The sequence below is a fragment of the Caretta caretta genome, chromosome 13 (genome assembly GCF_965140235.1).
Source record: "Caretta caretta isolate rCarCar2 chromosome 13, rCarCar1.hap1, whole genome shotgun sequence".
NCBI classification, from domain to species: Eukaryota; Metazoa; Chordata; order Testudines; family Cheloniidae; genus Caretta; species Caretta caretta.
In genome coordinates this window covers 1,160,448-1,177,671 of record NC_134218.1, presented here as the reverse complement: position 1 = coordinate 1,177,671, position 17,224 = coordinate 1,160,448, and the positions used below count along the sequence as shown (strand labels likewise).

General features: G+C 51.9%; 1 protein-coding gene across 1 annotated transcript; it reads left to right on the top strand.

Moving 5' to 3' along the window:
* Window positions 1–9,511: 9,511 nt before the first annotated feature.
* On the top strand, window positions 9,512–15,564 carry LOC125622013 (uncharacterized). The gene is made up of 2 exons (XM_048819550.2): window positions 9,512–9,635; window positions 13,572–15,564. Exons 1-2 carry the CDS (start codon window positions 9,560–9,562, stop codon window positions 14,492–14,494), a joined length of 999 nt encoding a protein of 332 aa, XP_048675507.2. The 5' UTR covers window positions 9,512–9,559; the 3' UTR covers window positions 14,495–15,564.
* Window positions 15,565–17,224: the final 1,660 nt, after the last annotated feature.

Sequence of the window (17,224 nt, the reverse complement as noted above, 5' to 3'; positions counted from 1 at the left end):
CAAAGGGGTTCTCCTACTAGAGATATTGCCTATCACACTAATCCTACCAGCAGGCTTCTTCTGTTAGATTTCAGCTTTAAAATCTAACTGGCTCCTCCGCAAAGACATAAAAATTGACGCCCTTTCTCGCTTACCCTGCCCCACCCCACGGGGACTCAGGCACCCAGCCGGGCTGTGGGCAGGCTCAGAGATCCCCCATTCCTCCACCAGCCGCTGCATTGCCAGAATTCAGACAAAAGCCAGGGGCCCCTCTGAATCCACACCCCCTGCTCACCCTATGGGAGCACTGGCAAAGAGGAGGGGCCAGGGGCAGAATAAGGGTGGCCACCCTAGGCCTCCTGCCCCGCTGCATCCTCCACCCCTGCCTCTCTCTCTCAGTGCCCCAGACCGTGAGCTCTTGTCCCCTCCCCTCTGCCTGGGGGCCGACAAGGAAGATTCAGGCAGTACTCTCTCTGCGGGGGGCACCTCCATGGGGCTGCAAATGCCAGGCTGCTGGTTGGGGGGCCTGGGCCCCATGCAGGCTGAGCTTCCCCTCCCAGCACATATCAGGCAGGACCGTCTTGGCCTTCACAACCTCTTCCTTACCCCCTCCCCTAGCCTGGGCAGGGGGGACACGGTGAAGAGCCTCAGGTGCTGGCCAGCCCCCCGCAGGCCTGCGGCAGGGGGCCAAGCGGCCTGGGGGGCTGAGGAGGAGCACAGCAGGGATGGGGAGCCCAGACCAGGGAGGGGCCAGGCCCAGGGCCCAGAAGCACACGTGGCTCAAAAGCAATGGGGGCACTGGGGAGGGTGGGGGGAGAGAGCCAACGGTTTGTGGTTTGGGGGAATCAGTTGTTGTGGATTGGCCATCATGGGAGACAGCGGCCGTCTTTACTGGGGCAGCCTTCGGCCAGGCACGAAGGCTGTAGGGACACCCTGGCCGTCTTGGCTGAGGTCACTTGGTGGCTTCGGTCCAACTGAGAGTCACAACACCTAACACGCTGTTGTCATGATCTGTAGCTAAAAGGTGGCATGTGAGACATCCCTGGAAAACGAATACCTCACCGCTTGTTAATACTTTTGTGTGAGGGGTGCGCGGGCTGGGCACAATGAGTTACAGATCGAATTATGGTCTAATCATGGTTTTGGCAAGCAGTGCACACGGCCAGTCTGCCTAGACCAGTGGTTCTCAACCTATTTATCATTGTGGGCCACAGGTTGAGAACCACAGTGTCGTCCCCCCCCGAAACCTCCCACAGTCCCTTGTGCCCAGCACCCCCTGCCCAGAGACTCCTCTACAGACCGTGGCCAGGAGTGGAGCCTAAAACCTGGGAGTGCTGCAGCCCCCCCCGCCCCAATCCCTAGTTCCCAGGGCCTCCCAGCCCCTCACTGCCCAGAGCATCCCCCGTCCCCACAAACCTGCCCAGGGACCCACTCTCCTTCACCCTGCCCCCCCCCAGCACTCACCAGCCCCCAGCGAGCAGAAGCACTCTGGCAGGCTGCCAGACACTGCCTCCCCCTCAGACAGCCCCACCCCCCTTCAGATCAGAGTGGCAAATTTTGAATATTTTTTAGCACACAGTTGGGCCCCAGGCAGGCATAGACAATGAAGGGCTAATTAGAAAGTAAGCAATGCTAGCAAGTGAACAGGTGGGGTAGAGGATAGTGTATCATCTACACACCAGTAGGAGAGAGAAACTTTGTCTGGGCTACAAAGACAGTGTGTCTGAACCTGAAATGACAAGCCATCAAACCAACTGATCGCACCCAACGTTAGTGTGGTAGAAAAGTGTGTTGAGGAAGGACTGTTATGAAAGCTCGTGACAGGCTGGTAATTAAAACCATTGTGAAATGCCTGTACTGGCACCATATGAGGAATCATGGCTACTCACTGATAGGATTAGAAGTTGTTTAAACCAGGCGGGTCTGGGGAGTTGATAAACAGGCTCTCTCCCAGCCAGCAGGGAAGGCAGTCTGTCTGCACTGAAACTAAGCAAGGTGTAAGCAAAATGGAAGACAATTTACATACAAAGCAGCAGGGTCCTTCAGCCAAGGGGGTTAAAGTCTCTGGGAACTGATTATATAGGTGAGAAACCTGCTTAGGCAAAGCTCTTTCACCTAGGAAGACAAGAGAAACCAGCCCCTTGCACTGCGGTGGAAGGTCCTGATGGAGAGTCAGCCATAGCTAGAAAGGAAAAGGTGGTAAGAAATCTACCTTGAACCAAGGCTGATGCTTGCTGAGTTAAGGCTTATCCACTAGACAGCTTATTTTTACTGTCTCCTTGTAACTTTATTCCTTCTCCACGGTATCCTTTCCCCTGTGTCCTTTGTTAAAACGTTTGTTTTAGTTTTACAGGAAACCAGCTCAGTGCTGTGCTTGAAGGGAAACCAGCTCAGTGCTGTGCACCATCCCCACTCCCTGCTGGGGGAATCCATCCCAGAGCTGCTCTCCCGCTGGGCTCCCAGGGGCATTAAACCTGCAGTCACAAGTCAATACAAAACTCAATTGCATCCACGGACAAAACATCAACAAGCTGGGATCTGGGGGCAGATGCTGCAGATTGGTACCTGCAGCCTGGGGTTAATTCTCTTTGTTCTCCAGGCTTACCAGCATTTGGGGTGTGGAAGCCGGGCTGCTTCTCTCGACAAACATCCCCTACTGCAGGTGTCTTCATGGGGAAGGGCTCCCAGCAACCTTCAACTCTCCCTCTGGCCTCGTCACTGGGTGATGCAGGGCCCGTTCTTTCCCTGGCATCTCCCCCATTCTGTCTGTTTGGGTCTTGAGGACCTGAGCCAGGATGAAGCCAACAGATTCTACAGAATTTGCTTTAAAACAATATATAGAATGGAGCAGTGATTCTGTAACCCTTCTGCCAGGTGCAGCCAGCAGCAACCAGGGCTGGGTTCAATATCTAGGTGTTCCTTTCCATCGATGCAACACAGAACCATCTGGAGCCCCCACCCAGTAATCTGGAACAATTACACACCATCCCCTGGGCACCTCTGCGAGGCAATACTTCCCCACTCACAAGCAGAGTCTGAGTGTAGAAAAGAAACTTTTAATAAAAGGAGGGAAGTAACTCGGCATTAATTTGGGGAAAGACCGCAAACAGGGCTCATAAACATAAACCATGAGCAAAAGACCCACACCCAAGTATGTTGGGCAGTGTCCTTTTCCCCTCAGGTTCTTAACAACCCAAAAGTCCCTTTAACGTGCCCGACCCTTCTCTGCACCCCGCTCACAGTTGCTGTCCTTGGTCAGTGCAGCCCCAGAGTTCAGAGGTGAATCTGCAGAGTTTCCACCCTGAGGGGTGGGGGTGTAAAGAGGCACCTTATGCGCTCTGCTGCTCGGACACTCACTCACCATGCCAATCCACCAGCCACCCTGCTGGTCTCTCTGCCAGTCGCCCTGCCGGCCGCTCACTGCGCCTCTCTGCCAGCCGCCCTGCTGGCGTCTCATTCGCCAGCCAACTGCCAGTGACCTGCCTCTTGGCTGTGACCTCTGCATGTCAGTCTCTTTGTAATTTTCAGCTCTTTTCCAGCTGGGCAGAAACACGGCCCCATCTCATGTGATTTCAGCTCTCAGTAATTTTTAGCTCTTAGCAAGCAGGGCAGAAACCCAGTCCTACCACAACAAATCTCAGCTCTGACTGAGCATGTAAAATAACAGAGGCTTCTAATGGAGCCTATTTAGCTCTTTCTTTGAATGGGGGTGGTGGTGGTGGGGGGAACAGGTTAAACCGGTCCAGGGAGAACACTTTGGGGATGGTCCCCACCTCCTGGCTGGGACACCTGTCCTCTCCCCTCTTACTTTCCCAGGACTCTGGCATTCGAATCCCTGGCTTAACAAAGTCCTTTCAGCTGAGGGTGACCCCCTCATTGGGAATAGGTTAAGCCCAGTCCTGCTTCCCTGTATTCATACATTAATGCCAACAACATTGGTAACAGCATTTCACTCCCCCTGCATTCAGTAAAGTGATTTGTAACCCTGCACCAGCCAAAGTGGATCACTGTGAGCAACACAGCTCTAGCTGCTGGATATCTAGGCAGAATAGGTGAAGTGAGCTGTAGCTCACAAAAGCTTATGCTCAGATAAATTTGTTAGTCTCTAAGGTGCCAAAAGTTCTCCTTTTGTTTTTGCGAATACAGGCTAACATGGCTGCTACTCTGAAACCTGTGAATACAGTTTGCTCCAAGAGTCTCTCCCCCTCCCAGCCAGCCGTCTGGGGAGAATTCATTCCCTTCATTTAGACCCTTACAATTGTGATGACTTTTGTATACTTCCGAACCATCCTGTAGGCTTCTATCACAGGAGTAAAATTATATAGGAAACTCAACTGACTGGGGAAAGCCCAACACTATTTCTGTAGGATTCCCGCCTGGGAGACGTGTCTTCCTGTCTGCCCCTTTCCTTGGACTAGGGGAAGTTCTGCATTTCCCATGTTCCCTGGGCTGTGAACCACTCATGAACCTCTGTGTCACAGGCTCCCAAGTGCTGCCTCAGCCCATCAGACCCTGTGCACTCATCTCTGGGGGCCCTGCCTGAGCCCCTGGGACCTAGAATCAGATACCTTCCCCAGAGGCCCAGCCCTAGTGCTCATGTGTGGGGGAGGATCCACACACTGTCCTGGAATGGGGCAGATTCATTTATTTAAGGACTCGTGCTGCTTTCCTCAGCAGCACAGGATTGGGCTCATATACTGCACACTCGGGTCTGCCAGCATCACAGGGCCGACTGCCTCGCCTGAGGAGGGACAGTAGATGAAGCCGATGGAACCAAGTTTAAACATCTCATTGTTGACTGGCCGCCTCTTCTTACAGCTTCCTTGTTTTCATGGCCGTGCTCCCCTGCCCACTAGCAGAAGGGTGAGTGAGGAATGAGGCTCCCACCCTACGCCGACCTGTTCCCAGCATATGGCAGCATTATTCCACCCACTCAGCCATTTCAGAATGAAACCACACCTCACGCTGGCAGGATTTGCATACATTGCACACTCGTCCTCCAGGCCAGACAGCCAGGCCGGGAACTAGGGCACCGAGTTTCATCGGGCAGGATTTCAGCATGGCCACTGGCTCTGTGCTCAGACAAGCCCCCATCACGAGTGACGTGTAACAACTGCTCTGCTTTGGGGAGCTGGAGCTGCTCCCCAGCCCACGGCTGATGTGTGAGTGCAGCGTGCGCTTGCCCTGGGCAGATCCATGCCTGGCTGCTCCCAAGAGAACCTCTAGCAGGAAGTGAACAGAGAGAGAAACCTCTGCAGACTTGCCCTGTGGCTGCGACAGTGTCCGGTTAGCGGCGCATCACTGGGGAGACGGGTCTAGGAGCCTGGCACTGAGGAGGCACTTCCCAAACGTCCAGCCCAGCTTCTCAGGGACATAGAATTGTTGGGGAAAATCCACATCGGGCTTGAAATGTCTCCTGCCTGATCCCAGCTTAGTGGGGAATTTGGGGTAAAATTCCACTGGGCTGGTTTCTCGGGTCTCTCTCCTGCCGTGTCTGAGCTATGCCTCTGGGCAGTGGCTTAGCTTGGCTTGCAACTCTGTTCAGATTTTTTTCTACACTGATGATTTCAGCCTCCTCATCCGATAAAAACCACCCGCGGGTGGCGTTAAGGTTGAGAGCAGGTGGCCGTCTCTTCCAGGCAAGAACCACACAGGGATGCAGTTTTCCCCAACTCCCGCATTAGAGTGCTGCAGCATTCTGGTGCTGCAGGTTGGATTAAGTTAGATGAAATATATGGGCCCAAAGCGTTAACAGTGTTAACGTGACCTAGTCACGGTCCAACATTAAACAGTTTCAAACAAGGTTTGGTATCCAGAGACCCCAACCTGCTTAGTACCAGGGAAAACACATTATTAACCTTGAATTAAAGATACAGAAAAGGAGGAAAAACAGTTAAAGCCTTTGAAATGCAACGTATTGAATAAGGTTTCCATTTTCACCACATCCTTTGTTCCCTTCCCCTGTAGCAGGAGAGAGTTTTTAGAAGGGAAACCCCCTTGTCTGACAGTCTCTTAGCTGGTATCAATGACGGGCAATAAGTGTCCTTTGGGGAAAGGAGCAGTTTGTTGAGATGGGCTGGCACTGCTGCTGTTATAATTGTTAAACCCCAATCCCGTTTCCTAGAAGGCAAAACAAAAACCTCCACAGAAGGGGAAGCCACGAACAGCAAAGATGGAAAATGCAGCTTCTGTCTCTGGTGTAGGATCTCACTTGCAGCCCAGGCCCAGCACATAGTCTTGTCAGCCACTCAGAGACTGGCAAAGTTGTACCAGTGTTGGGCTGGTTAGGGCATTGTTATAGCTGCCTGCCTGGTCACAGGCTTTCGGCAATATGCAGACTTGCCCAGCTAAGCCAGTCTCTTATTAGACAGAAAGAAAAAGAAGGGAGCTAGGAAAGAGAAGTAATAAGGCGGGGAAGGAAAAGGACATGGGGGGTATGTATGTGACAAAGTTTCACACCCCAGATTGTATTTGGGGTTTAGCTGAAGCCAGCAGAGGTGCCTGTGTCATCTGGCTCCTTCTCTCTTTGGCTCAGTCTGGTCAGGACAATGCTCAGGTTTAGGATGAAGAAGGTCCAATGGTATCACACAGGATCCCAGGAGACGGTGGAGGTGGTAACCATAATGGTGACACATGCTTCTTCCCCGTTTTTGTCGGTCTGTCAGCTAGCATCGCAGGAGTCAGCTTCTCCCCCCAAAGTCTCTTTGAGGACCGAAAAGGGGAGTGATGTGTGGAATGGTCCATCCTTTCGTTACTGTGCCCACCAATTCGGCCTAGTCTTCGACACGCCATTCACTGATTTCCGCTTCCACACTTTTCTTGTTTACCAGGCACAATCTTAACACAGCCCTTGAGTTCTCGCAGGAGGCCTTTTTGTCTGGACTAATTCCATCCTCCTGTCTCACCTTTGCACCGTTTCCCATCAGCATTTGTTGTTAGGCTATTGTGACACTGTGAGCTCACCTGCACAAACTGAGTGTTTATAGGCCCAGTTTTTACAACCTGTAGCCTGATCAGCTCCATAGCTTGTCTGGGTGTGTTCCCCAGAGGCGTCCACACTGCAAAACCGTGACCAGACCTTGCGGGGGAACAGGGTGTAGAGGTTGCTGCAGCTCCCCACTGCCTCTAGCTGCCCAGCAGCTCGAGGAGCCGGGGAACTATCGCTCCCCAGAGCAGAACAAAATTGTGTCATGACCCAGGGTTTTCTCTAGAGACCAAGATGAAGGGGAACCTCCAGGGCTCCGGGGTGATTAGACCGAGTTCCCTGGCTCACGCCGCCAGCCGCTGGCCTGCAGAGAATTCACAGCTCAGCCCTGCAGCCACGGTTCCCTCGCAAAGCGTGAGGCTGAGCGCAGGTCGAGTTGGCCAGGAGCAGCTTCGTTAAACCCCGCGCACTGTTCTGTCCACATGGGCGAGCCGCTTCCAGCCCAACTTCCCTGTTCCACTGGTGTCCTGCCATCACAGACCCTCTGGGGATCATGGGCCCTCTGACTCCAGTTCCACTCACATGATACACCCTCCGCAGGCATGGCACAGGCATGGCCATGTTCTCTTAGACTTCCTCTGGCGGGGTGTCCTGCCTGCCGCAGTCGCCAGCATCTGATGTTCCACATAAAGGGCTTGTCTACACTGGCAAGCTTTGTGGCCAAAAAATGCCTTTTGAAGACAAAACAGCATGAGCGTACGCACTCCAATGGGACTTTTGTCGTGAAAAATGCCCAGGTTTGGCGACAAAAAACTTGCACCCCACCGAGAGACTTTTGTCTTTTCCCCTCCCTTTATTGTCGACAAAGAGCCAGTGTAGACACTGCTGCTGGTTGGTCCACAGAACTGGCTTCCACCAGTATCCCACAATGCCTGCCTTGATCGCTCTGCCCAGTGTCGTGATCTCTGCTGCCCTGCAGGCACACGCCCCTCCCCGTTCAAAGCTCTGGGAAGTATCTGTGTGCTGCTCCCTTTGGGGAACAAATCATTAGGCTGCTCCTGTTCTGCCCGGCACTAGGGACACAGCCGGAGAGGGACAGACTGCGGGGCAGCTTTGCCGTTCCTCAGCACAGAGCGCACACAGAGCTACTCGTGATGCTGCTCTCAGCCGCTGAGGGGGCTGTGGGAGAACTCACGCAGCGATCAGTTCTTCCTTCCCACAATGTTGCACTGTGGGATACATACCCATGGTGCAGTGCTCACCCTGTCGATGATGGTGTCCCCAGTGTGGACTTGATCTGTCGACAGAGGGAGCAAGTGTGAACACCCTTTGGCGATTTTTGTTTTGTCGACTTTTGGGTGTCGACATAAGGTTTGTCAACAAAACTTGGTAGCGTAACAAGCCCGAAGGTGAAGTACACCTGGGCAGCGGCACTGCACCACACCAGCTTCCTTTAGGTAATTGCAGAGACTGTGCATTGCTGGGAAACCACAGGAGATTGCATCCACCTGCAGCTCAGTAAGTCCCATTAGATACGGTGTTATTGTGGGTTCTGAACTGCCTCAGGAGGAAGTGTATCACCAGGGCCACTGCCTGCAGCACCTGGGTTTCTCTTGGAGGTCTCTCATCTAAGCATTGACCTGGCCTGGTCATACTTAGCTCTGAGAACTAACACCATGCCTCAGCCAGGTAGATGGAGCAATTAACTCAGTGGTGTTTTCAGTTTAACAACGATTAATAACAACAATGCAGGATAAACAACTGACTGTCTGGGATGAAAGCCATGAAGCTGCAAGGTGTGGAAATGCAATAGAAAGTGGTGGATCACTCAGTGCTGACATCAGAATTGAGCCACAGCCGGGAAGAGTGGAGTAAACCTGTACTTAAAACCTGCTTCTTCCAAGGAGCCTTCCCACACAGATTTCCTCAGCAGCCTGCCACCCTGAATGGCTCCCTCTCGTTGAGTCTGACTGGAAGCACTTTGAGGCAGGGAGGACTCTTGTCTTTCTAGGTTTCATGTGAAGAGCCACATAGTGGTTCAGAGGTATAGAAATAATGCCAGTTCCAACCAATTCCTCCTGCATACCTTGTTCCTGGGGGTTTGGGGGAATAAAAACTATTGCCAGGCCAAGCTGCAGCTTTCAAACTTCAGCCATTTCTGGGCTTGGTATCTCATCTCCTCCTTGTGCCTGGTGCATTTGTGTCCTATGCAGGCTGATCATTAGGACCTTCTGACATGCTTCATCCCCCATTCTCTCACCCACCCTCCTGTTGGCCAGTTAATTGAGTAGGGAGGTTTTCTCTACTTGTCTGCCCTGGGTCTATCCAACATCACCAGTTTTCTGCAGTCGCTGATGTCCCTGAGCATTGGTGGATCTCAGTCCCTCCGCTTTCCTCCTTAGGTTTCTTTGCTTTTGTCTTCCAAGGCAATTTCTAAGCATGACGAGGACCTGTTCATATCCTTATTCTGTGTGGGCAGGGACAGATATCTGGAGCTGGCTCCTTAGAATGTGGAATTAAGTTAAAATATGGGCGGTCCTTATAGATCACCTGTGAGCTGCTTCCTCCCACACTTGAACCAGCTCCACCTGGGTGCGACTTTAAATTGCAGGCTGGCTCAGCTCTGGGCACTCAGACCCAGCTCTTGGCAGCACCATGAAGTCAAGGGGCCTCTTTCTCCTCCTGGGGCTCTTCACCCTCTGGACAGCGCTGCAGGGCGCTCCAAGACAAAGTGAGTACAGGCAGAGAAGGGAGCAGGGCATGGAGGGGAGACCTGGCATGGAGGGGGCAAGGGCAGTGGGTGCTTAGAAATACCTGACACTTTAGTTGGTTTGTCTCATCCATGACCTGACGCAGGGACCAATAGAAACACGTCTCCGTTGTCAGAGCCACTGGCACAGGGATGGGACTGACCCCAGCAAAGCCAGGGTGAGGGGATGAGATTCCCTCGGAGCAGCAGACAGAATTACAGACCAGCTGGACTGGCCAGACACTGCGAGTTCCCGAGATGCGGAGTGACAGTCACTGAGGGCCAGGCATCCGAGGGCTCAGGCTGGCAGGCTCTGGACTGTTTTAACTGGAGGCTTTTATTATCAATATAAGAATATGCAGATGCCCAAACTCTGCACTACAGCATCAGCGAGGGGAACAGGGTTGTCTAAGATTGAGAAACCCAGGTATAGATGGGAGAGAAGAGGGGAGGCTCTACCCATGGTACTTCACATGGGTCCCCAAGGCTGTTTCTGCTCTGAACTCTTTCTCGTCTCAAACGTGGGCTGCTGGGTGCTCCTGATTGCCCAGGAAACACACACCTGCTTCCAACGTACCCTCTTCTTGGCGGGGTTTGTTAATACAAACCAAGGCTCCATGCCCATCTGGTTTGTTAGGCCAGGTGGAAGTCCAGCACTTAATCTCCCCATACCATCAGGTTTTGATGGCCTTGATGGATCCATAGTGCCACCCGCTGCTTCTCTGAATAACCTTTGCCAGCAGTGTCTTCCCAGGCTGCTCAGCACTCAGACAGGTCACGGAGGCCTGTTGCCAGGCTGATATACTGGCTGCCTGAGGGACAAGCTGGTTTTTCAGGAGGAAGGCCGACCTGCGTCGGGTTATTGAGTGGGGGGTGGTTGTGTTTGTGGGCTGGGCAGCTGTTGTTCCATTGCCATTCATTTTGCCACTTACATTTCTAAATGGAGAGACTTTATATGCTAGAATAAAACAACAACCAGGCTGTGGCTCACCAGAGAGACCCTGCCAGTGCTGAGCTGAGATGCAGTTAATGCCACCGGTCCCTGGAGCTGGAGGAGTAATTTCCAACTCGGGTAGATGTACCCACGCTCGCTCTGACTGAGCTTGGGTGCTGAAAACAGCAGGATCGTTGGGGCTGTGTGGGCAGCAGGCCAGCTGCAGCCCCCTACATGAAGGGATGTAGAAATTCCCATCAAAGAGAGACACTCTGGTGGCAATGCCTTTTGGAATCCATCCTTTCCAAAATACCATAACCCATCTTCCCCACAGCCCCTTCCCCAAGCACCTTAATCTGGACTGTCCATGGTTCCTGACTCACTGAATTCTAGCTTTTAAAGTCCCTTCAGGACAAGAGGAAATAAACTCCATGGCCCTCTAACCACTGAGACTTCTGTCCACATCCCGCTATGCCAGTGGATTCCCGTTGAAGATCCAGATGTAAGCAGGGGAATGGTTGCACTATGGTGCGGAACTTTCCTGGTGTATGCACTACCCCGGTGAAATGGGCTAGTGAACGGATCTGAGTCCTCGCTCCCAATCCCTTCACCCGCAGGCCGGCCTGCCCTCGAGGACTCCCCTTCCTCCCTCCTCGTAACCCCGATACGGCTGGGCCCAGGGTTCCTGGGGGGCTGGGCCCGCAGTCTTGTTGTGGTCACGTAGGGCAGGGGCCTGGGTGTCCCCACTCCGGGGGACTGAACTCTCTGCACTGAACGCTTCCCTGCCCCACTGCTCACCGCAGAGTTCAGAGTAAATACAATTTAGTAACCAGCAACTAATGAGAACACGGGAAAAGGGGAAGGTGAAAGGGAAACATTTCACCCTGCCCAGTGGACCCAGGGCACCACCCTCGGCCATCTCGGGGGCACAGGGACTTTCCCAACCTGCCCCTCGCATGTCCCAGGCCCCTGCCCAGGGCCTGGCTGTGCTGCCGTGACACCGGGGCTCGCACCCTGCTCTGGCGGTGCCCACATGCCCACAGGTGCTAGGGGGCAGGGCCCGTCCCCCCGTCGGGGTCACGAGCCCCTCCCAGCCCCACCTACAAGGCCTCGTGCCTGGGGCCTCCCTGCACTGGGCCTGGGGCCCGGGGCCCCTGGACTCCCCAGTCGCTCACGTGCCCGGCCCCGGCTCCGGCCCCAGCCCCATTCACACCCTGCCTCCAGCTCAGCTCGGCCCAGGGCTGCTCCTCTGGCCCCGGCTCTCGCCCTGCTCCCAGCCCAGCCGGGCTCCTGCTCTCCCCTTAGCTCTGCCCCTCTGGCCCCGGCCCTGGCCGCTCCACCTCACACGAGACCCTGGCCTCCTGACCCCCTCATTGGCCTGTCTGCCCTGTCAATCAGCCTGACCTGGAGCATTGGCCTCTTCCCATTGGCCTTGGGGACTGTCAGTCTCCTGATTTCTCATTGGCCCTCCCCCTTTCTTTTGGCCCTGTGAGAGGACCACTGAACAACCCTCCTTAGAGTCAAGGAGGGGCCATCAGCCCGTGACCCAGCGTTATCCTGGTCTGTGTCTTAGGTCTGGGAACAGGAGGCTTCCTACGGGCTGAGTACACAATACCCCAGGTGGCCTGTGCGGGACAATGGCCGGCTTGGAGCAGAGCTGATTAGTGAAGGAAATGTCCTGGCCTGGAGCAGGGCCTCGGGGCTGAGAATAGCGATTCAGAGAGGGGGGCGGAGGTCTATCATCAGTGATCGTTTGGCCCATTTCTTCAGGATCCTCTCTTGTTTCACGTGAAGTTATTTGGCTGCCATGTGACACCTGTGAGACTCACCGATTGCACAGCTCCTTCGTGGGGATGAATCAGCGATAGGAATGTCCCATAGGATGCCAGCGCAGCAGTAATAGGGGTGGGGTCATGAATACGTGGCAGTTATGCCTAGGCAGCGTTCAGGGGACAAGAAGTACCTGTTATATAGTTGCGTAGCTTCAGTGGCTTCATGATAATCTACTCTGTGTTGGGAAATGATCTGGACAAGAAACCTCATGCAGACACTGAAATGGGAGACTGCCTGGATCTACTGCCTTTGAGTCATCTTAGTGATGTGCAGGATGATATGAGTACTACACATGGTCAGACATGGAATCCCATCACCACTGATTGTTACTATCTTCCAGATGAGAATCAACCCACTGTACCAGCCTCAGCGTGCATCTCCCCTTGCCAACAGCACAACAGTTCTTGGTCAGTCATATTCAAACCTTGCAGAAGGGGAGACACTATGTTCTGTGTCAGAATCTCTAGTATGCCCTACCCTACCTTCTTAGGCCAGAATGCTGTGATTTCATGATGCCTGCGTGGCCCCCTTTCTGAGCAGTGGGACTTGGAGTAGAGAATGAGAAGTGAGAGGAGGGGTTGGGTGCAAAAAGAGGACTCAAGGCTGAGTTCAGAGCTTCTCCTATAAGTGTCACTACAGGCCAGAGCAGGGGCAGAAGATTTGTATAATTTTTGGTGGTGCCCAGAACACCTGCAGAGTTTAAGAACCACCTTGAAACTCACCATTTTCTATTTCAAATACAAAGCTCGCCTATTTGATCTGCCTTCAGTAATAAAAACATAGAGCACAGCGGATAGAAAATAATAACAAAAAATTAAAATAACCCTCACCCCTACACAATGTCCTCATGGGAAAGGAAAGGTGAAACCGAGTGAGAATCATATTGAGAGACACTAGTCATCTCACTTACTGCACTTCTGGAAGTTGCTCAGATACCACAGGGATGGGTGCAATAATAGAACCTGAATAGAATAGAATCAGGTACCATATGTACAACTACATAGTGACTATCCAAGGTAAGGGGCAATGCTCATATCCTGTGGACAGGTTGCTGCAGCGTGAAGAAAGTGCATAGGGTGGATTGGCAGCAGCCATATGTGACTGAGGCATATTTGGGTCTCTGACTCTCCTGTTTTCTCTCCCATTTTCAGAGATCCCTGGCACAGCTTCTCCTCTCCATGGCGATGACCCAGGGAAGCACATATCAGAAGAAGATGAGCTGAAGGAAAAACTTGTGTTGGGGGCAACAAAACCAGTGCCTGGAGCAGAACCTGAGTCTAATGGAAAACCGGTGTCTAGTGCAGAACCTCTATCCAGCGAAAACCCCGTGTCTGTTGTAAAACCTAGATCCAGTGGAGAACCTGAATCTGATGAAAGACCTGTGTATGGTGGGAGAGAAGATGATGATTCTGACCTGCAGGATGGTGACTCTGACGGGGATGATGACTTTGATGGGGGAGATGATGATTCTGACCTGCAGGATGGTGGCTCTGATGGGGATGGTAACTTTGATGGGGGAGATGATGATGATAATGTGAGGGACGGTGACTTTACCAAGGCTGATGACGTTGATGGAGGAGATGATGATTCTAATGTGAGGGATACTCGCTCTGATGGGGCTGATGACTTTGACGCGGGAGATGTCGATTCTTACCTGCGGGATGGTGGCTCTGATGGGGGAGATGATGATGCTAATGTGAGAGACGGTGACTTTGCTGGGGTTGATGACTTTGACGGGGGAGATGATGATGATAATGTGAGTGACAGTGACTTTGACGGGGGAGATGATGATGATGATGATAATGTGAGTGACAGTGACTTTGACGGGGGAGATGATGATGATGTGAGGGACGGTGACTTTGACGGGGGAGATGATGATGATGATGATGTGAGGGACGGTGACTTTGACGGGGGAGATGATGATGATGATGATTCTAATGTGAGGGATACTCGCGCTTATGTGGATGATGACTCTGACACAGAAGATGTCGATTCTTCCCTGCAGGATGGTGGCTCTGAAGGGGGTGACGACTTTGGTGAGGCTGATGATGGGTCTGAGGGTTCAGAGTATTAAGGGGAGTGTCCTCAGACCTCATTGACCCGGACATGGAAACCTTCTGATATCAGATCAGCCGGCAAATACATTCCTGGCAACAAGAGCCTCTCTTTCCTGTTTGACGTTTTCCAGCTGTCCCTTCTCTTTTACCAGTGATTGCCTGGGAACAAGCTGCCTCCTCGAATGGCAAGGTTACTGCTCAGGGATCACTCTCTCTGGGTGAAGGAAATCAATGTTCAGGGATCTTCGCTCCCTGGCTTGAGTAGGGTGCAAGGGGACGTTGGGGTTCTCTCTCTAGGCTCTTACTCTAAGCTCGTCACCCTAGTGTCTGAGCACTTTGATTCAGCTTTCAGGTCACTTTTTCTTGGGATATATTTTCTGTCTTATTAAATCTTTCCTGATGGGTTAGCCAGCCCCTGGCACTGATGTTCTCCACCCCTAGCGGTGTTCCAGGTTCAGGCCAGTTCTTCTCCGATACCTGTCCCATCGCATGGTGCACCCAGAGCCATTCCCTCCGGACACCTTCAGTCTGGGCCTGGGGCCAGTGTCTTCCTCCGGCAGCCGGAATTCCGAGCTGAAGGAAAACTCATTTACTCAGAAATTCCCCTTCTGATGTGGCTCCCCCTGCCCCGAGGTCAGCCATAGCCTTGGTTTAGTATCTGATACATCCTCTGCTGGTCTCCATGGAGTGAATGGGCTGAATGAACTAACTGGCATTTTCCATCTCTAACTACTGCGACTCTCTTCTCTAATGGATTGTATTCACTGAGGGACAACCTGTTCTACATTCTCAACGACTGAGGGACAATCTACACTCATTGCTATATTTGCTTTCCACAAACTGCTCTTAGTATAACCTTTTATGAGGGATATACCTGAATATTTGGCTGCTAATATCTAAACTGTACTGTTAAATTTATTAACCCTAATTTGGGATATTGCAGATTATGTACTATATGTATTTTAGGGCTTTTAAACCAAACTTTGTACTTTTGGATAATTTAAGCACTATACCCAGATGTATAAACACGCTTTCCTCAACCTGTGTATTAGAGAATTTTAACATTAGGGTTAATAAACATTTTAAAATCTGAAACATCCTCTGCTGGTGCCCCCTAGAGTGAATAGGCTGAATGAGCTAATGGGCATTTTCCATCTCTAACTGCTGCGACTCTCTATGTTCTCAGTAAAGGCATCACTTTATTAGCACTCATGCCAAAGGAACTTCAATAGTCACCTGACAATGGCTCTGTCGTACATCGCCATTAGATAGTAGTGTAGCAGGCCACTCTAACGCTGCAGTATCCTCATCAGTGGAAACTATAATGTAGAAGCCCAGATGTTTAAAGCTGTATTTTAACATGTTTCAGAGGAACAGCCGTGTTAGTCTGTATTCGCAAAAAGAAAAGGAGTACTTGTGGCACCTTAGAGACTAACCAATTTATTTGAGCATGAGCTTTCGTGAGCTACAGCTCACTTCATCAGATGTTCACAACATCTGATGAAGTGAGCTGTAGCTCACGAAAGCTCATGCTCAAATAAATTGGTTAGTCTCTAAGGTGCCACAAGTACTCCTTTTATTTTAACATGGTTTCTCAGACTGTCTAGTGAACTGTTTTTTAACCAATGCAGCCTGAACAAGTCTGAATTTATGGAGCAGCAGCAGTCAGAAGATTTTCTGGACAAATTGCTGGGTTCTGTGTTGGACAAATTCTGCTAGTTTAATCTACACTAACAAGCCTCAGCACCATCTGTGGAGGTTGGAACAGGCACCCAGTGCCACGGAGTCCCCCTGAAATGCCTTGATAAGTCTGGAAGATCTAGGGAATTCCACTGAGCATTGGCCTGCTACCAACTCACTCCACTAGCTCTTAACACTTATTTCCATTCTAAGCTGCTGTTCAGGATGTAGGCCCAGGAGACGGTCCATTGCCATAAAGCATCTTCTCTCATCCTGCACAGCTCGAAGCATTTAACTTCTGGAGGTTTCTGGGAAGTTCTCTCCTGTGCTGCCCCTCAGTGCAGGAGCAGGTGTTCCTCTGGAGCTCATGAACTTTAGAAGTGGATCGTTTGGCTTTTGAATCCATTTGGGCAGCTTGGACGGGCCTCTGCTGCTCCATTCTCCTGGGGACGGTGTAGACTTGAGGTAACGTGTTGGAAACCATACGTATGACTCCGTTACCCAGCTGTGCACATAAAAACTGAGCTCCATTCCTGGCAGGCTACTGAGAAAGGATTGTGGAGCGAGCAAACGGGCTCTTTACACTTGGCGCCCGAATCCAGGGTTAACAGTGTGTGACTAGGTCATGTCTTTACGAAACGTGCAAAAAGAGAGCCAGGATGGCCTAGTGGGTTGGGTCTGGGTATATTCCCTCTGTGCTCTGCTATGTTTGTAACCTCAGCTCTGCCATGTGTAACTGTTTGGCTTGGTTTCAGAGTAACAGCCGTGTTAGTCTGTATTCGCAAAAAGAAAAGGAGGACTTGTGGCACCTTAGAGACTAACCAATTTATCTGAGCATAAGCTTTCGTGAGCTACAGATGCATCCGATGAAGTGAGCTGTAGCTCACGAAAGCTCATGCTCAAATAAATTGGTTAGTCTCTAAGGTGCCACAAGTACTCCTTTTCTGTTTGGCTTGGGTAAGACATTGTCTATCTGTGTGTAGGTTTCCCCAGGGGTAGAATGGGGGGGGGACCTACCTCCTGGGGACTCTGAGGACTCACCAGTACAGCACTTAGTAAATGTGTAC